This window comes from Eptesicus fuscus, chromosome 12 (genome assembly GCF_027574615.1).
Source record: "Eptesicus fuscus isolate TK198812 chromosome 12, DD_ASM_mEF_20220401, whole genome shotgun sequence".
Lineage (NCBI taxonomy): Eukaryota > Metazoa > Chordata > Mammalia > Chiroptera > Vespertilionidae > Eptesicus > Eptesicus fuscus.
This window is the reverse complement of record NC_072484.1, coordinates 988255-1011998: the sequence shown is the minus strand read 5'-3', so window position 1 is coordinate 1011998 and position 23744 is coordinate 988255. Positions and strand designations below refer to the sequence as shown.

Below are 23744 nucleotides of genomic sequence, written 5' to 3'. Positions count from 1 at the left end.
ACTGTCTCTGACCAACAGTATTTATTGATGGTGACTTTGTATTGCACTAAACCTGTTGTAATAAATAAAGCCACTCATTTGAAACACTCAGTTCCAAACAATAGTTTATTACAGGAAAAGTAATGACTCTCAGTGTGAAAGCATCTCCTCTATGGACCAAAGGAGCTTTGAGGATGTCTCTGGGAATTCCTAGCAAAATTCTGCAATGCAGTCCACGTGACTGGAAGCCGTTGCAAGGGGAGGCGATAAACAAATGAAATGAATTTCCAAACTACTTCTAGTGAAGAACATTTTGACTTTTCCAATTGCTAAGGGGGCATTTTTAAATGTAAAGGAAATAAGTAAAAAGCAGTGTACCTTGTAAGACTAAAGAAATTACAAAGGGTGTTAATTTTTTAAGTTATCATGTTAAGAAAACATGATGGAATCAGACAGATAATTGAAAAATTACTAATTGTCACTGTGTCTGCATCCCAATGGTCTAAGAGGACATTAGTGGACGAATACTTTGTTTGATATTTTGTTCTAGATAAATATTTTTACAAAATGTGCTTTCAAAGTCCCCACTGGAGTCCCAACTTGAGTCACGTCCCTGGAGAGTTGACGGTTGGCGCGGAGCTCCAGGGCTTGGACACACCCATGGCCGGGCGGAGGCCGCCTGCTTCCAGGAACCAGTGTCCAGTCCGCTCACTTGATCTCCATGGCAGGGCTGCTCTGCAGACTCTCCTGCGCGGGACATGTCGCCAGGGAGTCTGGTCTGGTCAACTTTAGTCTCCTGCCAGTTTTACCGCAAAACACACTCTCAAATTCCTACAGTTGAGAAAAGATCATTAGTGTACCAATCCACAGACGTGAAAATTGCTTTCTTCGAAAATACAAAAGGTTGAAAGTAAGAGCTAACCTACTTCAAAATATACAGTTAGCCCTGGCCAATGTGGTCAGTGGTTAGAGCGTCAGCCCACGCACCAAAGAGCCCTGGGTTCCATTCCGGTCAAGGGCATGTACCTGGGTTACTGGTTCACAAACTTACATCACATCTTGCTAGGGGTCTGTATGATAAAAATAGGGATTTAAACACTTTTCTCATAAGTTGCACTGACATTTACTTTAATTTTCCAACAGCTTCTCACAATACCTGGTCACACTCTAAGACGTCTTATAGTTTAAAAGCAACCACATTTGCATTTGTTATTTTACTGTGGTAAAATATATACAGCATGAACTTTACAGTTTTAACCATTTGTAAGTGTGATTCAGATGCATGAAATATATTCACGCTGTTGTATAACCACATAAATTTCCAAATGTCTTTTTTTTTAAAGCATAGCATTCTTAAATAACTAGATCTGGGTTTATATTTTTATTGTGGTAAAATATATACAGCAGGAAGTTTACCATTTTAACCATTTGTAAGTGTACAATTCACTGCCATTAAGTACATTCGCACTGTTGTGTAACCATCCCCTCCATCTATTCCCAAGTTTTTCATTACGCCAAACTGACACTCTGCCCCCATGAAACACTAACCCCCCCATCCCCAGCGCCCAGCATCTACCTCTGTCTCTGTGAATCTGACTCCTCTAGGCCCTCAGGTAAGTGGAGCCACAGGACTTGTCCTCCTATGACTGGCTTAAGTCACTTATATGTCCTCCAGGTCCCTCCATGTTGCAGGTGTCAGGACCTCCTTCGTTTTTATGGCTAACAGTCCTTTGTGTGGATAAAGCACATTTTGTTCATCCATCTGCCAATGGACACAGGTTGTTTCCACATTTTGCCCGTTGTGAATGATGCTGTTGTGAACATTTTCATACAAGTATCCATTTGGGTTCCTGTTTTCAATTATTTGGGGTAAATACCTGGAAGTAAAATTGCTGGATCTTATGATAGTTCTATGTTAAACCTTTTGAGGACCCACCAGATAGTCTTCCATATGGCTGCACTAATTTATTCATTTTTTCCATCTTTATTGTTTAGAATATTACAGATGTCCTCCCCTTCCCCACCTCCCCATCACCCACCATTTCTCCTCTCCACCCAGTTCCTACCCCACCCCAGGCCTTCTTCACCCTATTGGCTGTGTCCATAGGTAATGCATACACACATACAAGATCTCCAGTTCATCTTTCCATCCTCCACTCACCCCTTCCCTCTGGAATTCGTCAGTCTGTTACATGTTTCCATGCCTCTGATTCTATTTTGTTCATTAGATTCCTTGTTTATTTTTTTAGTTCCAATTGTTGGTAGATATGTATTTATTGCCATTTTATTGTTCCTATTTTTTATCTTTTTTTCCCTTTCTTCTTTTCTTAAAGCATACCCTTCAACATTTCATGTAATACCGGTTTGATAGTGATGAACTTTTAGCTTTTTCTTGTCTGTGAAGCTCTTTATCTGACTTTCAATTCTAAACGATAGCTTTGCTGGGTAATCTTGGTTGTAGGTTCTTGCTATTCATCACTTTTAACATTTCTTGCCACTCCGTTCTGGTCTGCATAGTTTCTGTTGAGAAATCAGCTGACAGTCGTATGGGCACTCCCTTGAAGGAACTAACTGCTTTTCTCTTGCTGCTTTTAAGATTCTCTCTTTAACCCTTGGCATTTTAATTATGATGTGTCTTGGTGTGGGCCTCTTTGGGTTCCTTATTTGGGACTCTCTGCACTTCTGAACTTGTAATTCTATTTCTTTCATCAGGTAGGGGAAGTTCTCTGTCATTATATCTTCAAATAGGTTTTCAGTATCTCTCTCTCTCTTCTCCTTCTGGCACCTCCATAGTGCGAGTGTTGGTACGCTTGAAGTTGTCACAGAGGCTCCTTATACTACCTTCATATTTTTGGATTCTTTTTGCTCTTCTGATTGTTTTTTGCTTCCTCATATTTCAAACGGTTGATTTGATTCTCAGAATCTTCTACTCTACTGTTGATTCCCTGTAAATTACTTTATTTCAGTTAGTGTATGCTTAATTTCTGACTGGTCCTTTTTCACTAAGATCCTTGAAAATCTCACTAAGTCCCCTTAAGATCCTTGAGCAACCTTATAACCATTGTTATGAACTCTGTATCTAGTAGTTTCCTTGCTTCCATTTCTTTCCATATGTTTGTCTCCACATTTTGGCTGTTTCCCTTTGTTTCTATGTATTAGGTAGAGCTGTTATGTCTCCTGGAATTAGTAGAATGGCTTTGTGGATTAGGTGTCCTGTAGGGCCCAGTGGCTCAGCCTCCCTAGTTACTTCAGCTGGGCACTTTAGGTGCGCCCATGTGGGCTGTGTGCACAGTCTTGTTGCAGTTGAGCCTTGATTTCTGTTGGCTTCACTGGGAGGAGTTGACCTCCAGGCCAATTGGCTGATGACCAGCTGTGTCTACAATGGAAGAGCTGCTGTGCAGAAGACACCCCACTGTAACAGGACTTGTTTCAATGGGGCTTTGGTGCTCACGGAGTCTGACCCTTGATGGTGTTACTTTTGGATGTATAGAGTTGTAATATGGTTTGGTCTGAAGCTGTCCACTGGGTGCACTGGCTCTGGGGCCTCCCAGGGGTGCAAAGTTGGCCACTGCCTGCAGTCATCCTGCAGAAGCTACAGAGACATCTGCAGGTGGCTGCTACTTGTATTGGGCTAGGAAGACCTCAGGCAAGGCCCAGCTGTGAAGCAAGGCAGGCTGGTACTGATGCCAGGTCTTAGGCCTTTTATTGATAGACTGGTGGCCCGGTGCACGAAATTCATGCACGGGGGGGAGGGGGGTGTCCCTCAGCCCAGCCTGCACCCTCTCTAATCTGGGACCCCTCAGCGGATGTCCGACTGCCGGTTTAGGCCCGATCCAGGACCACTGGCTCCTAACTGCTCACCTGCCTGCCTGCCTGATCTCCCCCAACTACCCCCCAGCCAGCCTCCTCGCCAACTGCCCGCCTTTGCTGGTCTGATTGCCTCCAACTGCCCCCCCATTGGCGTGCTCGCTCCCAACTGCCCCCCCACCAGCCTGATCGCCCCCAACTGCCTGCCTGCTTGCCACCAACTGCCCCCCCTGCCAGCCTGATCGCCCCGAACTGCCCCCCTGCTGGCCTCCTCACCCCCAACTGCCCCCCCTGCCGGCCTGCTTGCCTCCAACTGCCCCGCCCCCGCCAGCCTGATCAAACCCAACTGCCCTCCCCTCCTGGCCTGATTGCCCTTAACCACCTCTGCCTCAGCCCTGCCACCATGGCTTTGTCTGGAAGGTCTCCTGGTCTAATTAGCATATCACCCTTTTATTAGTATAGATTTGAAGCCAGCTGCTGCGTGTTTGAGAGATTTTAAGAAAATCTGAAGCCTGAGCCAGGACAGACCATTCATATGGAAAAGCCAATGCAAACAGCTTGAGTGGGGCTGCAAATTGGATGGGGCAGGGTCTCAGGGAATCACCAGGGTGGAGCGAACAGTGTGGGCCAAGGCTGATGGAAACTCAGATATGGCTTCCAGTCAGCTCTGCAACAGGGGAGGTCCCAGCACAGGAACAATGACCCAAACAAGCACCATCTGGGATAAAGCCACCCCTGAGCTCCTGCCCGATGCCAGACAGTCTAGTTTCTCCCTGTATGTGTCTGGGTCCCCCACCCTTGGAGCTCAGAGGAAGCAGGACCATGTAAGTTTGTGTGCGGGCCCTTTAAGAGGAAAACCTGGGTCTCAGCAGCTTCTGTCACTCAGCCACAATTCCTTCCTGTTTTTTACAGCCTGAAGTTATGGGGACTTTTCTTCCCAACTCTGGAATCCTGGGCTGGGGGTCTGGTGTGGGGCTGGAACCTCCTGCTTCTCACAGGAGGCCTTGGAGATACCCTTCCCAATCAAAATCACGCCACTCATGGTGACGGACCAGCCCATTCTGCGCCTCTCCCCTCCTACCAGTCTCAATGTGCTTTCTCCTTTACTTCTCTAGTTGTAGGACTTCCACTGAGCCATATTTCAGGCTCTGAACGATGGCTCTTCTGCATTTCTGCATTAGTTGTAATCTTGATGTGGTTGTGAGAGGCGGCAAGTCCTGGTGTTTATCTATGCTGCCACCTGAGATCCCCCTCTGGCTGCCCCAATTTACAATCCCACCAGCAATCCCAAGGGCTCCAATTTCTCCACATCTTCGCCAACACCTGCTTGCTTATTTTTTTGTTTTGTGTTTTTTTTTCTGTAGCCACCACAGATGGGTGTGAGGTGCTATCTCACTGTGTTTGCATCTCTCTGATGAGTAGTGATACTGAGCATGTTTCCATGTGCTCACTAGCCATCTGCATGGCCTCTGTGGAGAAGTGTCTTGTCAGGTCCTTTGAATCAGGTTTGTCTTTTGGTTGCTGGCTGTAAGAGGGCATAGTTCATTCATGCCAGGAAGGTAAGTGGCAGCACTGTGGGCACTGGCTGTCCCCAGTCGTCTGGAGTGATGGGCACTCCACTGGACTGCAGTCTCAGTGGTGTTGTGACCAAGGACCCTGCCATGTGCAGCTTCGCTCAGAAGCCATATCTGTATATAAATATACTCTAAACTTTGTAAGGTTTTAGTGCAACTTAAGACAAACCACATGTTGATAATCTCCTGGGTTCTGATAACCAAAGCCCAAGTATAAAATATCTGCCTATATTTGAAAGGGTCGAATTTACCTTTTTAAAAAAAATTCATTTCAGAGAGAAGAAGGGAGGTGGGTGAGTGGGTGGGGGAAGAAACATCGATTTGCTGTTCTACTCATCCATGCATTCACTGGCTGATTCCCACATGCGCCCCAACCAGAGAGTAAGCCACAACCTTGGGTGCATTGGGATGATGCTCCAACCAACAGAGCTACCCAGCCAGGGCTAGAATTTACCTTTTAAAACCTACACTAATAAAAGAGAAATATGCAAATTGACCGTCACTTTGCAATGTCCACCAGCCAATCCGGAGTGAGTATGCAAATTAACCCAACAAAGATTATGGTGGCCCCGCCCCCCAGCCACTCGGGGCCTCTGGGCAGCATGCATGCAGGCGCAGAGTGGCCGGGTGGGGCGGGACGCCTGCTATGAGGGGGAGGGCGGGGGCGGAGGAGCTACAGGAGCGGCGCTCCAGCCAGAGCGAAGACTGAAGGATCCGGCCAGAGCGAAGGCCTGGGTCCTGGGTGCCAGAGGAAAACCAGTGCCGGCAGTCAGGGGAAGGAAGGCTATTGCACGAATCTTCATGCAAGGGGCCTCTAGTAACAAAATAAAGCCCTGGCTGGTGTGGTTCAATTGGCTGGGTGACATCCTGTGCACTGTAAAGTTGCCAGTTCAATTCCTGGTCGGGGCACATGCCTAGGTTGCAGGTTCACTCCCCAGTCAGGGTGCATGGAGGAGGCAACTGATCAATGTTTCTCTCTCTCTCTCCCTCTCCTTTCCTCTCTCTCTGAAATCAATAAAAATGTATTTTCTTAAAAAACTAAATAGAAGTCAGAAACAAAACAGCCATTTCTCAGATGGAAAAATGTTCTTGGAGAGATTTTCTAAGCTATCTTCACACATGAGGCTAACCCCAGCACATCTTTATTTTCAGTATTTTGCCGGAAGTGGATTGAGCCATGCTTCATCTGGACTCTCCTGGGGTCCCGGGGAACCAAGTCCCTGGGAGTTGGGGTGACTGTGAAACAGAGACAGGGGCCTCCTTAACCCTCCTCAGCTGAGCTGAAGGTCAGCTAGTCATTGTCATTCTGCTCTCTCAATTAGCATCTGTTTTCAACCAAACAAGTGAAAAGGCTGAGTTTTAAGGAATTTTTTACGATTTATCAGAACACCTTGACATGACGTCTGGCCGAACTTGATATTCATGTTAGATTTGTAAATATGAGAATGCCAATAACAAAAACTGTACTTTTTAAGAGAAAGGAGGTGGTTCTAATTACATGTCAGGAAATGACACCAGGAAGTTACAACGAGTAAGAACTCATGTCAGTACAGAGACAAAGGGTTAAAGACACAGGAAGGCCCTAACCGGTTTGGCTCAGTGGATACAGCGTCGGCCTGTGGACTCAAGAGTCCCAGGTTCGATTCCGGTCCCAGGTTCGATGTTTCTAACTCTCTATCCTTCTCCCTTCCTCTCTGTAAAAAATCAATAAAATTATTATATATATATATATATATATATATATATATATATATTAAAATAAAGACACAGGAAGGTCTTGGAACTGATACAACAGCCACACACAAAGTGGAACAGGGAATGTGAGGGCCTAACAGAGCTCTGAACTGTGTGACACAGAATTCAAGGGGATATCAAATCCGATCTCAGTGGGAGATGTCACACAGGTCTCTGGGGACCAGAGGGGACAAAATCACAATTCATAATCTTGACCTAACAAACATGGACTTCACCAAATGAAGGGTGCACTTTCTTTCCAAGTGACCACAGAACCATAAAAAATTGACCTCAGCCCTCGCCGGTTTGGCTCAGTGGATAGAGCGTTGGCCTGCGGACTGAAGTGTCCCAGGTTCAATTCTGGTCAAGGGCACATGCCCGGGTTGCGGGCTTGATCCCCAGTAGGGGGCGTGCAGGAGGCAGCCGATCAGTGATTCTCTCTCATCATTGATTCTATCTCTCTCTCCCTCTCCCTTCCTCTCTGAAACCAATAAAGAAATATATATTTTTTAAAACAATTGACCACAGGAGAGGTCACATGGTAGTCTCAATAAACCTCAAAACTACTTTTTATATGACCATCTTCACTGATCACAATGTGAGAAACAGACAGACAGGAAGAATGAAAATCCTCCTTTGCAGGATTCATGCAAAGAGACAAACCAAGGACATCAGATACTTGGAGACGATGAAGCATTACCCTACGCTGGGGATGTTTTCCAAGGACCAGTCTGCTTTATAGTCACTGACCAAGAGGTGAGAAAGGCTGAAAATAAATGAAGTAAGCCTGCAACTTAAGCACCAGAAAATCTAAACTTAAAAAGAAGGAAAGAGAGGAAAGGTTTAAAGATAATCAACATAAAAGCAAATTATGATAGAAAACACACTCCTACCGACTCCCCTGTTTCCGATCCAAGAGGCCAGAACAGACCAGGAGCCGGTGCTCTGAGAAGACCCACAGCAGAGCCAGGACGCTGGGATGAGAGACAGAGGAGGAGAGACGAAAGAACGAGGTAGGAACGAACTCATCAGCACAAAGCTGCGAAGTACTCCCCACACAGTGGGAGGGTCTCCCCACACAGTGCCAGCCCACCAAGCCAGGCGGCCACTCTCCTTCCCCAGGAGCGGGGGGTCCTGTTGGAGGGAATGAGGGAGGGGTCACGTGCACTCACTGAACATGGGGATCAGTGACCCCTGTGCACCAACGGTGAGGTCCCCAGCCGCTCCACTCCCAGACCGTTTGAACAGGGGGCAGGGAGTAACATTATAGGAGGGAGGGGAGAAGGTGCCCCAAGAGAAGCAGGAACACCAGGGAAGGTGGTGACCTGGGGACTGGCGGCGGCGGTCAAGGTCAGGTCAGCACAATCACCTTTGACCCATCACTGGCTAAACAGGCACTAGGCAGTCCAAGGCAGTTGGAAAAAGGAGATGGGACAGGCAATTCCTTTGAGCGGTGCAGCTGAGCAGCAAGGAGGGGGATAGTTGCTGGCAGGGGACATGGGCCCAGTTCTCAAAGGTGAGTAACTATGGGACAAGTAACAGCACCTTTGCACCTAATCACCAAGCAGGTACAGAAGGAAAGTGACCATCTGGCCAAGCTGTCCCGTCCCCCGACTTCAGGTGGAACCAGAAAGTGCACAGCAGAGAGGCAGGGATGAATGACAGCCTGGGGAGCCCTGTGACCTTGGACTGGATTCTGAGTGGGGACACCCCCAGGACAACAGGTGCAGTGTAAACGTTCCCCCTGAACTACCGGTAATAGTGTCGGTATGAAGTCCTGCCTCTGACCACGTGTTCTAGCTGAAACACACACAGGCCAGGTGCAAAGCGGCCTCGTGTCTACAACTCACTATCAAAGGTTCAGAAAAATACAGATTCTGCACAGAACGGAGCGAATGGGCAACATGCCAACAGCTGGCAGCTCTGGGCGAAGCCAAGAGGGTATACAAGGGGCTCTCAGTCCTATTCTTGTCATTCAAGTTTGAAATTGCATCAAATTTTAAACTGCCATAAGTAAATAAATAAAGGGAGCCATCTAAGTGCAGAATCCTTCAGACACCTGGATGCCACAGTAACTAAGGGAGGGACCCCCAGTTAGAGGCTGCTGAATATAAGGAAAGCAAACCCCATGGCTGGTCACTGGTTTAGGGGAAAAACACAGCTGAGTCGTTTTAAAAGCATTTTGGGGACATGTGACTATTAGACAACATCAGAGAACTACTATCAATGTAGGGAGGCATGACGATGGCCTGGTGAGGAAGGACAATGACACACGAGCAGACATTCAGCGGAGAAGGGTCACGTCTGCAGTTGTCTGTGAGTGAGGTTGCTGATGTGCACAGGCATTTGCTATGCAGCAGGCTCATCAGGAAAACGACAAAGCCAAGCACCTACTCGCTGACAAGGACACACCGGCCCATGCAGACTCGCCCGTTGTCCTGGGCACTCAACAGTCCGGGAAAGCCCGTGGGTTCCGCCCGCCCGCCCGCCCGCCCGCCCTGTTTCTCCCTGTCCACCCAGCAGCTCAAGCCAGAACTCCGAGTGCTCCCCAATCCCTCCTCCAGCATCCCAGCCCAGCAGTCTCGGTGAGTGCTCTGTGGCCCTCAACCAGGGTCTTCACCTTCACTCCTGCCCGGACCTCTCCTTCCCAGAGTCCAGGCTCCTCACACAGCAAAGCACTGATCACAGCGTGCCACTCGGGCCTGACCCCGCGAGGCTGTGGACACCTGGCCTCAGACGCGCGCTGCGGCAGGGCCCACACGGCCGTGTCCCTTCCTTGAGATGCTGGGGCCGCCGCCCACAGGCCAGCGGGGTCTCCATTTATTTAAAGTATGACTGAGCAGGAAAGGTTTGTGGGAATAAAATGTGTACTAAGATAACTCAGGAAAATCACTTCCGACTCTCATGCATCGTATTCTGAGGACAAAGACATTCATGCAAGTAGGAGGCCCGCGTGTGTTTAGGCTGTTTGCTTCCTAACTCCCCCCACTAACTGGCATCACTCCGGCCCGTTTCTTGATGTTCCTATGATCTGATGCAGAAAGAATCTGTAAATTCAATATAATTAAATTTCAGAAATGCCCAGGATGCATACTGTCCATAAAATATAGTACCTATAAATCAATCTGAGTGCGTATATTTAACAAGGTTTTTGCTGTTGTAATTCCTTCATCGTACTTGAATGAGTTCTATTAATAATTTTCTAATAGGTACACAGAGCCAAACATTAAATCATTTAAAAAGTGTAAAAGCTTTATTTTATTAAAATAACCCCACCGTCTACCCCTAACAAATAGAGTTAAAGAGCAACTGCATGACAAACAACCGTAAGTGATCCGTTAGAGGGAATCCAACATAAGCATTGCTTGGAAATGCAATTAAATAGACAATGAAAACCAGGACGAAGATGAAATATGAAGCTCACACGACGCAGACAAGGGAAGCAGAGCAACTCAGCACGCCCGGCCACACTTGCAGCGTCCAGCATCTGGACACAGGAGGCTTTTTTTTTTAAATCCTCACCCAAGGATGTTGTCATTGATTGGATTTTTTTTTTTTTAAGAGAGAGAGGAAGGGGGTGGGGGAGAGAGAGAAACATCATTGTGAGAAACATCAACCAGCTGCCTCCTGTAACGCACCCTGACCAGGAATCAAACCCGAAAACTAGGTATGTGTCCTGACCGGGAATCAAACCCACAACCTTTTGGTGTACAGGACGACGCTCCAACTGACTAAGCCCCGGCCAGGACATGAGGCTCTTTTTAAAAAGGTTCCATGTTTATCACACCAACCTCAGCTTGGCTCTCCAATCAGACTCGTGCTGCGGCTCACTCCACCAAAGCCTCATCACCAGTCGGCCTCACCGCCGGCTCTGCAGCCAACACTGGAGCCCAGGTGCCCGGAGGAGCACCGGAGCCACAGCTGCCACCACCTGCGCTCTCTCCTCTGGACCATGGAAGGGGCGGACGAGACCCACACCAAGCACTCAGCCCTATGGGACCCGAGCTCACTCCCTCACTGGGAACCCAACAGATGGTCAAGGACATGCTGGCCCCAGGGCCCCAGGTCACCCAGTCACCCAGCCCACACAAGTGTCTCTCTTCCGCCTTTGGAGGCCCCGAAGTCCAGACCACTTACTTGACATTTACCTGCCCTTTGCTTGCTTTCTCCTTTTGGGTTTTCTGAGGGCAAAACCACTCCCTCCTCCAGTCTCTGAAAGCCCCTCTCGCCCAGTCCACCCACCACACACAGCGCTCAGCCTGTGCGACCCGTCATCTCCACCACCGTGGAACGAGCAGGCCAGGCGGAGGCCACGTCACTCAGTGAGAGCACGCGCCACGAGCAGAGCTCTGCTCACAATGACTCCGTAACGTCCGATTCCGGACACAGAGGACAGTTTGGGATCTTCAGGGAAAAGGACACATTAGAACACGGATGAGCTGACAAACTCCTGAAACTCCACCTGGCCTCAATACTCACCTTTTTTATTTAACAGGCTTTTATTGATCTCAGAGAGGGAGTGAGAGGGAGAGAAACATCAATGATGACAGAGAATCATGGATCGGCTACCTCCTGCACGCCCCACACAAGGGGTCAAGCCCACAACCCAAGCCTGTGCCTTATCAGGAATCGAACTGTGACCTCCTGGTTCATAGGCTGACGCTCAACCACTGAGCCACGCTGGCCGGGCAATACTCACCTTCTTAAGAGAATCTCCATGGCGCTCCTGAATGTACTTTAGGAACGCAGTGGTCCACTGCAGGGTCGTGGCCTTATCTGTCTCGGCGTTGCAGAACGGGACCAAAAGATTCAACTCATCACAGCAAATGCGGATTCTGCGCCTACAGCAAAATCCAAAGCAACAGAGAATCTGAAGCAGACAGAGCTGAACAAGTGTGTGTGTCACTTGAAGGGTCAGAGCTCAGGGGCCTGGCACCGAGTGCACGGGCGAAGGCCTCTGTCCCCCCAGGACCGGGTGCCCACGACTGCCCTAGCCCAGGCTCCTTTCCTGGGCCACTCCTGCCCTGGGCACGTCCTCAGGGAGTTTCCCTATTTACTTCTCAGGGGCCAGATTCAAGGGTCTAGACCAGGCGTCCTCACACTACGGCCCGCGGGCCACATGCGGGTGTTTTCGCTGTTTGTTTGTTTTTACTTCAAAATAAGGTATGTGCAGTGTGCATAGGAATTTGTTCATAGTTTTTTTTAAACTATAGTCCGGCCCTCCAATGGTCTGAGGGACAGTGAACTGGCCCCGTTTAAAAAGTTTGAGGACCCCTGGTCTAGACCAACGACAGACCCAAACCCCTAAAACTAGAAGCAAAGGGTCGTGTTCTTTACTGGGCAGGTCACCCTCTGCCTCAAGTTAGTGAGCTGCCCGCTGTGTGCCCAGGACGAAGATCCCAGCCTCACTTCACCAAGGGACCAGGTTCAAAAAGGACGACACCACCAGCCTATTAACATCTGGAAACCTGGGCTCCTTAGAGACCATTCAAATCACAGCTGGAGTCACGACTAGGCATCTGTGACTTTCACACATATGGCTAGTGACGTGCGGAGTCGAACAATGCACAGGACATGGCCCTCGTCCTGGCCGCCCACTGAACACGCAGGACTTCATGACCTTGTGAACACAGCTGGCACTTAGTGGTGCTCTCCACCCCTCATCAGCTTGTTTAATTCTAACCCAAACCTACGTAGTAGACAGTAGCTCTTATAGACGGAAACTCAGGACAGGATGGAAAGAGCTGGCGGAAGGCTGTTATAGACTAGGACGGGGCAGAGTGAGAATGGAAACTTCCACTGTGAGCATGTGAGGGTTTTCCCAGAGCAGGTGCTCAGTGACTGTCCTCTAAACAAATGCCAGAGGAAAGATGCTCTCTGTCACCTGGTGAGCTCAAGGGTGTGTGTGCATCCCAGTCCATGGTATCTGCTGGCTTAACTGTAACCCTTTAGAGCAGGGGTGGGGAAACCTGGCCCTCGGACCACTTCATGCCCTCGAAATCATTAGGTCTGGCCCTGTCAAGGCATCAGGGGTGAGTTAAATGTTTGATCAAATGTAGCAGCTAGCCAAAACCGGTTTGGCTCAGTGGACAGAGCGTCGGCCTTCGGACTGAAGGGTCCCAGGTTCGATTCCGGTCAAGGGCATGTACCTTGGTTGCGGACACATCCCCAGTAGGGGGTGTGCAGGAGGCAGCTGACCGATGTTTCTCTCTCATCGATGTTTCTAGCTTTCTATCCCTCTCCCTTCCTCTCTGTAAAAAAATCAATAAAATATATTTTTAAAAAAATGTAGCAGCTAATTTTTAAGTTGATAATCTTGTCTGGCCCAAGAATGTTACAAATATCCAAATGGCCCTGGGCAGAAACAAGGTCCCCGCCCGCCTTAGAGAGGTAACCCGCCTCAGCTCCACCACGGGCTGCACCTCCTGAGCCTATAACAGAACTGGCCTGCATGCTCAATGAAGTGCCTGGGTTAACTAACTCTGTTAGAAAACATCACGTAAAACCCCAGCTGCAAGAGAGAAACACTAACCACCCTGATTCTGGCCTCAATACTCACAGAATCTGCAAATATATGTAGAGACAAAACAACTTAACAGTTTTAACCCCCTCCTTCCCCAACATTCTTAAAGGAACCAGGACAAACTGGTGACAAGGGCTGCAGGGGAACTGCCGGCAGGCTGCACCCCGCTCAGGGAGGAAGGCAGGCCCATGAGGCTGGCCTGGCTGGCATCTGGGAACGTTAAGATTTCCCACCGTGAGGGGAGAGGCTCCCTGTGCCTAAGCGGTTTGTACAATGTGGTCTGCATGAAAGGGCTTTCCTTCTGGGTCCGGAGCCTGACTGTGTGCTGGGCAGCGGACGCCCACAGGACTGGTCCCAACACAATCTCGGCATGGAATCTGCTGACAGCTTTCACATGTCCCAGAACTCAGGGCTCCCCTGCGAAGAGCCCTTGGGAGGCCCCTCCCCCACCCCTCCACCTTCTCAAATTTTTCCATGTCTTTTCTCATCGATCAGGATGGTCTGGGGGTGTTGGGGACTCCAATCCACCCAGCAGAGCAAAGTCCACGTTTACTCATTCGAACTTTTCCTCCGTTTGAACAGAGACACGGCTCCTCTTGTTTTTATGGCAAGGTGCCTGTTATCACTAATGTGTCTAAGTTAGGTGACCACAGACGCTCCAAAGCTCGGTCCCACGCACACACATTACCTTCTGTCCCTCTCCATGCGGTTGTGCCTTTCCCTGCGCTGTGACCTTCCGCCCGGGGCGCTCTGGGACTGCTCCCCAAGGTGTGACTGTGATGACTCTGCAGACTGCCAGGCGCCCTGGGCGGTGGTGGCACCTTCACCCACGTTCTGAATCTCTCCGAGGGCTCTTCGCTCCACACTGGTGTCCAACTGACGCATCCTACTCCGGTTCCTCTTATTTATCGCTTGTTTGCACAGCGCTTCTTCTTTGCAAAAGAAGAAACAAGTGGAACTTTAATTATTTATTTTTAACTTATCTCCAGTAATGCCGAGTACATTGTTGGCATCTTGAATCCAAGACATAAACATTAATGGGAAAGGAGCCCAGAGACCTGAAGAGGACGAGCTGGACACGAAGGCAACTCCGTGTGAGCAGCCAGCTCCACGCTCCCCGTTCCAAACACCAAACGGGGCACAAACCTACAACTAAATCACAACAGGCCGAGTGCTCATCAGCACAGCCTTGCCAAAGCCCCCCTTGTTAATCAACAGGCATTAACTGTCATCTATCAACCAAGAAGTTATTTCATTTTTCTGATATTCAGAGTGGGGGAAAAGCTGAAATTATTCTAATAAGACAAGTGGTATTCTACCTGCAATTCTCTGAAGAGGACAAAAGCTAAGTGGTTGAAGATTCAACTCACCCTCACCTTACAAGTGATTCTTCCCACATGAGGGGCAATCACATCAGATACAGAAATACATCGTTTCCACCAGACACAGAGCAGCAGACACCTAACTGGTGTGCGTGGTGACGTGCATCCCGAGAAGCCACATAAAGCTACGTTCAAAAGAATCACCGCATTTCAGAATGTTGGACAGAGGGAATTTGCAGGCACTGGTGATGTTTTATTCCTTAAGCTGAGTAATCAGTTCAGGAACTATTTCAATCTTAACCTTCACACCTGACAAATGTTAACATATACTTTTGTAGCAAGTGCCATAAAAACAAGGAAAAAATTAGTTCTTGCCTCAGGAGAAAGCAGTAGCCCTCCACCCCATGTGCCGCCACAGCCCTCGGAGAGCTTAGTGCCCGCTGTGTTATGGGGGTGGGTAACCTGACAACCAACGTTTCCAGGGAAAAGGGGTGAGAGTTAACGTCTGAGGAAAGCAGTTTGCCTTCAGCAGTGTCTGTGTTTCTATGTCACCTTATGGCCCCTTGCCTCCAACTCAGACCCCTGTCCACCCGCAGACTGTCTCCTAAAGCTTCCAGCAAATTCAGGCCGTGCCTTACTTGCAAGGAAAATAAAAACAAACAAGCCTACGTGCTTTGCCGACTTGAAGGTAACGGAAACTCCATGTGAGTCTATCATTTTTGTGGTAGGGTATTTACCATCAAGAACAAGCCCCGAACGCAATGTTCCCATACCAAGCGTAATCCAGGCAAATGCTGAAGTGAGGTGACGAGGGGAAGATGGACGCCCTGAGATACAGACACTTCCAAGACTGGTCACGTTCCTAAACCACCGCCCCCTTGAAAGACCACAAGGACAGGAGGGCAAAGGTCGGGCAGAAGTACCTGTTCCCTTCCACCTGGTGGCTTACCTCCCACTTTAATCCAAACCTGCTCAGGCAAAGCTTTGTTTCTACTACCTAAAGTCTGCTTCGTGGATTCAATTTCTTGTTGGTAACAGAAAGAAAATGCTCTTGGCAATCCAATATCCTGATGTTTGGCAGCCTCAAGTATAGAACATGAGTTATTAGAACTCTGGAAAAGATGAAGCAACGGGAACTTGATCAAGATGCGCCTTCTCTTTCCTGTACAAATGCAATGCAGTAACAGCAGTGACGGCAAAGCTATTAATATGCAACATGAAGAGCTTAGGTCACAGAGGACTTTTGGAAGTTCCCTAACCAATTTGTTAATGTGGCTACACTGAGACACAGGTTATGCTTCCATCACAGTAATTTTATTACAGTGGTGGCAATGAGACCTGTAACACTTTTTGCAAATAAAAAAAAATTCTCTAACCACATAAATGCTCTCAATTTTATATGTTGCTTCTTTTTGTATTAAATTTTAGAGAGAGAAGAGAGAGAAGCATCGATGTGAGGGAGAAACATCAATTGGTCACTCCCACTCATGTCCCAACGGGGGATTGAAACTGCCCTGACCAGGAATCGAACCCGCCACCTTTGGCTGGATGGAACAACACTCCAACCAACTAAGCCGCAAATGCTACCTATTTGAAAAAGTTAAAAAGGTCAATGGAAGAACCTAAGTGAAGACGTTAACTTCACGTAACAAGGCCACTTTCTGCACCTGTGTCTGAGAGAGGCTGGCGCCCCCGCCGGAGGAGCAGGCATTCGCAGTGAACAGGGGGTAGGTGAGCTGCAGAGTAGTGGCCGCGGCAGCAGTCTTATTTTTCACTAACGCTGTGCATTTGTTTTGTTGCTGATGAAGAGGAACGTTCATTAACTCAGATGGATGTCGAATAAGAGTCACCAAACTGCCGAGACAAAAGAAAACCCAGAAACACGTGGTGACTCGGCTGGAAAGCTTCCTGGAACCCGGCCACCGTTCACCATCACCTCCAGCGGTTAACACTGCCCTTGCTGGAGGTGCTCAACTCTGCCGGGAGGAACACACCCATCACGGACCAAGCAACTGTCAACGGGTGTAATGGACAAGCTCAACCTTCTTCCTCAGAGGGAGACTGTGTCATCTTTAGTTATACCTCCTCCTCCTCCCCAGCACGCCCTGGACACCAGTCTCTTTTGGGAGCCATCCTCCAAAATCATGACTCTGCATAAAATGGGGAAAACTACAGGGTGGGATGGATGGCAAGCTGCAGGGTTCCGGGAGCAGATAGGCTGGGAGCTCACCAGAGCGGGCCATCCGTCAAACCTCACTGGAAGTCTCCCTCACCCAGACCCAGCGGGGCCTGCGCCTGCTCATGGCGGCAGAAGGGACGGGTGGCCTCTGCACAGGACCCCTTCCTCCACACCCAGGCCCGGCGGGTAGCCACGCACACTTCCACCGAGACCAGCCCTCCCGCCCGCGGCCCGGGCACCCACTTGTTGAGCGCCACGCCGGGCTCGGGAGGCTCAGCGCCGCGCGGGGCGGGCGGGGGCTCGGCGGGGATGCTGTTGAAGCGGTCCTCCAGGCGGACGCGCACCGCCGACTTGGCCCGCGCCTCGCAAGCGCCCTCCGCGGCAGCCGCGTTCTCCTTGCCGGCGGCGTCGGGCGCCTTGGGCCGCGCTGCGCCGGGGCCCGGGCCGTCGGCGCCCGGCGTCTTCTCGGCGGCGGCGGCGGCGGGGGGCGCGCCCGCCTCGCTCAGCAGCATCATGCGTAGCTCCTGGAAGTCGATGTGGCCCAGGCACGGGTTGGCGCCCGCGAAGCCGCCGTCGGCCAGCGCCGGCGGGCACAGCAGCGGGTACACGGGCGCCGCGCCCCCGCCCGCCGCCGCCGCCGCGCCCCCCGCCGCCGCCGCGCCCCCCGCCGCTAGGAAGGCCGAGTTGAGGCGCGTCTCGAGCTCGCCCTCGGCCGCCGCCTCCATGTGCGAGTAGAGGATGTGCTGCAGCTGCGTGTACTCGACCTCCGTCATCTCCACCAGGCTCAGGTCGGTGGTCGTGAAGCTCAGCCCCGCCTCGCCCAGCGCCGCGTCCGCGCCCTCGGGGCCCGCCGGCCCGCCCGCCTGCGCCTGCGGCGGCTCCCGCGGCCCGGGGCCCGACATGCCGGCGCCAACGGCGGGGGGCGCGCGGCGGGCGGGCCGGCGTCGGACGCGCACAGGCGGACGGCGCGCCGGAAACCGCCGGCCCAACGCGCTTGCGCGGCCCCGCCCCCAACGGCAGCCCCTCCCCTTGCGCGTCCCCCGCCCTCGGGCCCCGCCCTCCAACCGCCCCCCGCCCCGCCCCTCGGCCGCGGCGGCCGGACCGGGCTGCGCGCGCACGCGGGGGTGGGGCCAGTGTCCTCGGGTCCCGACGGCCGGGGTCCGGGGTCCGCAGACCGGAAACCACCCAAGCCTGGCGGGTAGTCACGCACACTTCCACCGAGTTCACGGAGCCACGGGGTGCTGTGCGGCTCCCCACTTCTCAGCATGCGGGGCGGACACGACGTCTCCAGGCGCCCCAACAGTAGACAGGTGAAGAGGCCCAAACACAGGTGTGACAGGCAGTCTGGGTGCCAGGTGAAGAGTCAGGCAGATCAATACACATCCAGTATTTACCAGGGCGTGCGATGCACTCCAGAATACCGGCCAAGAGACTAAGGTATTTGCACAGCTTTACTGAGCTCCTGCACAGTCCGTACTGCTCGTCCATTGTAGGGAATGGGCCTCTGTGATCCATCTCCAGCATGGTGGGCTTTAGGTGGAATTTCCTGAATTTCCCGAGGGCAAACAGAATGTAGGGAGGAGGGAACAGGATATAGGAACAAAGAACTGTGGGTGTGGGCCAGCATCATGGTGGAAACCCCCGGGACAGGGGGAGGTGTAGGCAACTGGAAAAGGCCTCAGCCCAATTCTTTTATTTTATTTATTTTTTATTTTAAAAAAAAATTTTTTTTTAAATATATTTTATTGATTTTTTTACAGAGAGGAAAGGAGAGGGACAGAGAGCTAGAAACATCGATGAGAGAGAAACATCGATCAGCTGCCTCCTGCACACCCCCCACTGGGGATGTGCCCCGCAACCAAGGTACATGCCCTTGACCGGAATCGAACCCGGGACCCTTCAGTCCGCAGACCGACGCTCTATCCACTGAGCCAAACCGGTTTTGGCCAGCCCAATTCTTTTAAATGGCCCAGTGGGCGGTAACCGGTTTGGCTCAGTGGATAGAGCGTCGGCCTGCGGACTGAAAGGTTCCCGGGTTCGATTTCGGTCAAGGGCATGTACCTTGGTTGCGGGCACATCCCCAGTGGGGGTTGTGCAAGAGGCAGCTGATCGATGTTTCTGGCTCTCTATCCCTCTCTCTTCCTCTCTGTAAAAAATCAATAAAATATATTAAAAATAAATATAAATAAATAAATGGCCCAGTGGGAGACATTGAGGAAACAGGTGACTCCATAGTACTCAGCCAATGAGGAACTGAAGGAGGGACTAAATAAAGAAGCTGTGTTAGCTGCCTCAGGTGTGCCTGTACCAACGGACACCCGCTCTCGAGAACTATTAAAAATCTCCTTTTGGCCATACTTCTGTCTCCGAGCCGTCATTTGAATTCGGACAGGTGAGCATTTTCACATCCATGTAGTGTGCAGTCCAGTGGTTGTTTGTGCTCACAGCGCTGCACTCATCACCCCAAGAGGAGGCGAGTGAGCCCTAGTGAGCACCCCGCTGCAGGGCTTTGCACAAATAGCAGGCCCAGGCCCCAAACGTGTGAGAAAAAGAGAAGGCCAAATGGGAGAGGAGCCCTGAAGGAAGGAAGCGGCTTACAGAACGAGGCCAGCACTGCTCAGCTGTGGGATGACCCACGCTGCAGTCCAGTCACTTCAGCGGCTTTGGACCACCCAGTAAACCATAAGCTCACCATCCGTCCATGGGAGCCTCACATGATGAGGATGAATGCTAAACTTGAAACTGTTGCACAGACACAAGCTTCCTGGGGAACCAGCACAACCCCAGGTGAAGACCAGACACAAATATTACAGGAAAGTAAAACTCCAGAGCTACAGCCCCCATGAACAAGTAGGCAAACATTTTTTATTTTTTAATATATTTTATTGATTTTTTACAGAGAGGAAGGGAGAGGGATAGAGAGTTAAAAACTTCGATGAGAGAAACATCGATCAGCTGCCTCCTGCACACCTCCTACTGGGGATGTGCCCGAAACCAAGGTACATGCCCTTGACCGGAATCGAACCTGGGACCCTTTCATCTATCCACTGAGACAAACCGGTTAGGGCTAGGCAAACATTTTTTAAAATCCTCACCCGAGAATATATTTTTATTGATTTTTTAGAAAGAGAGAAACATCCATTGGTTGCCTCCTGTATGGGCCCAACAGGGGATCAAATCTAAAACCTAGGTATGTTCCCTGATGGGGAATTGAACCCACAGCATTTTGTGTACAGGACAATGCTTCAACCAACTGAGCAAGTATGCAAAATTTTTTAACAAAATCTTAGCCAACTGAACTCAACACAATTAACAAAAAGGAGATTATGATGCAAGCTTTGTGTACTTTTAAGAGTCAACCAATGGAAATTACCATATTAACAGATGAAAAATATCAGCCATATGATTACCTAAAAAAACACACAAAAAACTGTTTGACCAATCCAACATCCATTCCTGATAGAAACTCTGCCAACCAAGGGCACACAGGAAATATAACTACAGCTAATGTCACTCTTAGTGGTAAAGAGCAAATGCCCCACACCCCCGATGAGGGGAAAAGCCGAGATGCTCACAGTCACCATTTCTGCTCAGTACTGACACTGACCGAGGGTCCACTGAGCCCAACAAAGCAGGGAGAGACAGGCTTTCAGGTGGAAGATAAGTGCACGCCCACCTTTACTTGCAGACCCCATGCCCATCTGTGCAGGAAATCCAAGGACATCTCTAAAAGCGAGTATGTGAATTCAGCAAGTCACTGAAGACACGAACAGCATGCAGATGTCCACTGTGTTCCGTATACCAGTGATACACAGGTGTGCACTGAAATTAAAATATGCCAGTACACTCACTCAAAAACACGCTTAGGGCAGATGAGTGGATCAGAAAACGATGGTACATCTACACAATGGAATACTATGCTGCTATAAAAAAGAAGGAATTCTTACCATTTGCAGCAGCATGGATGGACCTGGAGAGCATTATGTTAAGTGAAATAAGCCAGGCAATGAAAGAAAAATACCACATGATCTCACTCATTTATGGAAAATAAAGAACATGATAACCTGATGAAGAAAAAGATAGATACAGAGGCAGTGAAGCATTGAACAGACTGTCAAATTACAGCGGGAAGGCTCGGGAGTGTTGGGGCGGGTGGGGGCGGGGGAAGAGATCAACTGAAGGACTTGTATGCATGCATATAAGCACAACCAATGGACACAAGACTCTGGGGGCGTGGGATGAGGGCATGCGACATAGGATAGGAGAGGCTGGGGGAAGGTCAATGGGGGGAAAAAAGGAGATATATGTACTACTACATGTAATGCTTTAAACAATAAAAAAAATTTTTAAACTTTCACTTAGGTGTAAATTTAACAGAATTTTGAGAGTAAGTGGATGCTGCACGGACATGCTCCCAGGAACAAACTGGCATTACAACTAAAATACAGAAGAACTTCCTGGTGGAGATGGCATAGAGACTGGGAGAACATAAGTAGATTAGTTTTTGAAAGTATCTCAGTAGCTGCACATTTAAATTATTTGCTTTAAAATACATAAAAATTACTTAAAAATAAAAAATAAATTTAACAGAATTTTAGCCGAAACCGGTTTGGCTCAGTGGATAGAGCGTCGGCCTGCGGACTCAAGGGTCCCAGGTTCGATTCCAGTCAAGGGCATGTACCTTGGTTGCGGGCACATTCCCAGTAGGGGGTGTGCAAGAGGCAGCTGATCGATGTTTCTCTCTCATCGATGTTTCTAACTCTCTATCCCTCTCTCTTCCTCTCTGTAAAAAAATCAATAAAATATATTATAAATAAATAAATAAATAAATAAATAAATAAATAAATAAATAAATTTAACAGAATTTTAACAGGTATAGGACATGTATGTTGATATCACACTGAATCCTTTCACGGCCCTAAAATCCTCTGTGCCCTGCCTCTTCATCCCTCCCCTCAACCCCTGGCCACCACTGGTCGTTACTGTCTCCACAGCTTTGCCTTTTCCAGATGTCACGTAGTTGGAGTCACACAGAAGCCTTTCAAATTGACTTCTTCCACTCAGTCATGCATTTCATTCCTCCCTGTCTTGTTATGGCTTGTCAGCTCATTTATTTTTTGGTGCTGAATAATATTCCCCCATCTGGCTGACCTATCATTCCACCTGCTGAAGGACATCTTGGTGGCTTCCAAGTGTTGGTGATTATGAATAAAACTAGGGGCCCAGTGTACGAATTCATGCACCATTGGGGTCCCTCAGCCTGGCCTGTGGGATCGGGCCAAAACCGGCTCTCCAACATCCCCCGAGGGATCCCAGATTGCGAGAGGGCACAGGCCAGGCTGAGGGACCCCAATGATGCACAATCAGGGCAGAGGAGGGACGTAGGAGGTGGTCAGCCGGGGAGGGGCCGTGGGAGGGCTCCAGTGCGTGTCCGGCCTGTCTCGCTCAGTCCTGATCAGCCGGACCCCAGCAGCAAGCTAACCTATAGATGGGAGAATCTGCCCCCAGGTGGTCAGTGCACGTCATAGCGAGCGGTTGAGGGCCTTAGCATATCACTAGCATATAATGCTTTGATTGGTTGAATGGACAACTGGACGACCGGACACTTAGCATGTTAGGCTTTTTCATATAGGATGACTATAAACACTCATGTGCAGGTTTTGTGTGGACATCAGCTCTCAGCTCCTTTGGGTAAACACGAGTCTGTTCAGGTTGTCAGAGACCACCACGCTGTCTTCCAAAGTGGCTGCACCAGCTGCGTTCCCACCAGCAGTGCAGGAGAGTTCGCGCCGCTCCACGTCCTCGCCAGCACTTGGTGTTGTCGGTGCTCTGGATTTTGGCCGCTCTGATAGGTGTGTCCCATGACCTTTTGTGGACCCAATTACAGAGCTGGCTAGGTGCAGCACGGCACAGGGCCGGCGGATGTCTCAGGACACAAGTATATGCTCTAAGTTAGCAACAGTACTGGTGCTCTGGCTTCAAAGCCAGGATTCAGGGACCTGTCACAATGGCCCCTGCTGATCCACTGGAAAAACCTGTTTTCTGTTCCTGCAAGTTTAGTTTCTAAAGGGCTCAGCCCAAAGGAAGGAGCACCTTCTCCAGGGGAAAGATGGCAGACTGTGCCAGCCTGGGGGATGGCCTGTCAGGGGCTGGCCGGCGCTGAGCACCCGTTTCTTGTGATTATAGTTGGTAGAGAATGACAATGGTGTAATTCAGCCAGGACTCCCACAGCACAGACCCAGCAGGAAGGAAGGCAGGTCTCCCACCAGGCTGGGGGCCCGACCAGCACAGGGAGCATAGGCTGGGCAGGGGAATGGGGTCCTTACGAATACCAGCGGCGGCCAGATGGCCAGCTGCAGAAACAAGGATGTCATAGCTGAAGTGCCTCTTCTGACTTTGACAGGAACATGTTTGTATGTCTATTAACCACTTGCCTCGGCTTCCCTTTCCTCTTGTGCTGTCAGCCAGCGGAAGATGTGACAAGAGAGCTGGCCTGCTCCCAGAGTGTGCAGGGCGGGCAGCTCACGGAAGTGTGGTCTCCTGGGGACGGGCAGCGTGGTTTTGGGATGGTGTCTCGTGTGGTGGGAGCAGGTTTTGTTACTGTCTTTGCTGGGAGATTATGGCTT

The 23744-nt window shown here is 50.0% G+C and overlaps 1 protein-coding gene and 1 non-coding gene across 6 annotated transcripts; one reads left to right on the top strand and one right to left on the bottom strand.

The window, feature by feature from the left end:
- Positions 1-87: 87 nt before the first annotated feature.
- On the bottom strand, positions 88-18076 carry TCFL5 (transcription factor like 5). Of its 5 annotated transcripts, XR_008557827.1 has the most exons (7): positions 17362-18076; positions 16607-16793; positions 15889-16051; positions 14306-14549; positions 11794-11935; positions 906-1049; positions 746-810 (listed from the first exon to the last, which is right to left on the bottom strand). XR_008557827.1 is itself a non-coding variant. In XM_008157170.3 (6 exons), the coding sequence occupies exons 1-6, from the start codon at positions 18018-18020 to the stop codon at positions 688-690; spliced, it is 1518 nt and encodes a 505-aa protein (XP_008155392.3). In that variant the 5' UTR covers positions 18021-18076; the 3' UTR covers positions 88-687. The 5 variants fall into 5 exon arrangements, 4 of the variants coding, with proteins under 4 accessions (XP_008155392.3, XP_054580492.1, XP_054580493.1 ...); XM_008157170.3 differs by lacking the exon at positions 906-1049 and having other exon boundaries at positions 88-810; XM_054724517.1 differs by lacking the exon at positions 906-1049 and having other exon boundaries at positions 88-810; positions 14306-14546.
- LOC114228238 (small nucleolar RNA SNORA1) lies at positions 16168-16288 on the top strand. The gene has a single exon (XR_003614379.1). It is a non-coding gene; the product is annotated as a small nucleolar RNA SNORA1 (small nucleolar RNA).
- Positions 18077-23744: the final 5668 nt, after the last annotated feature.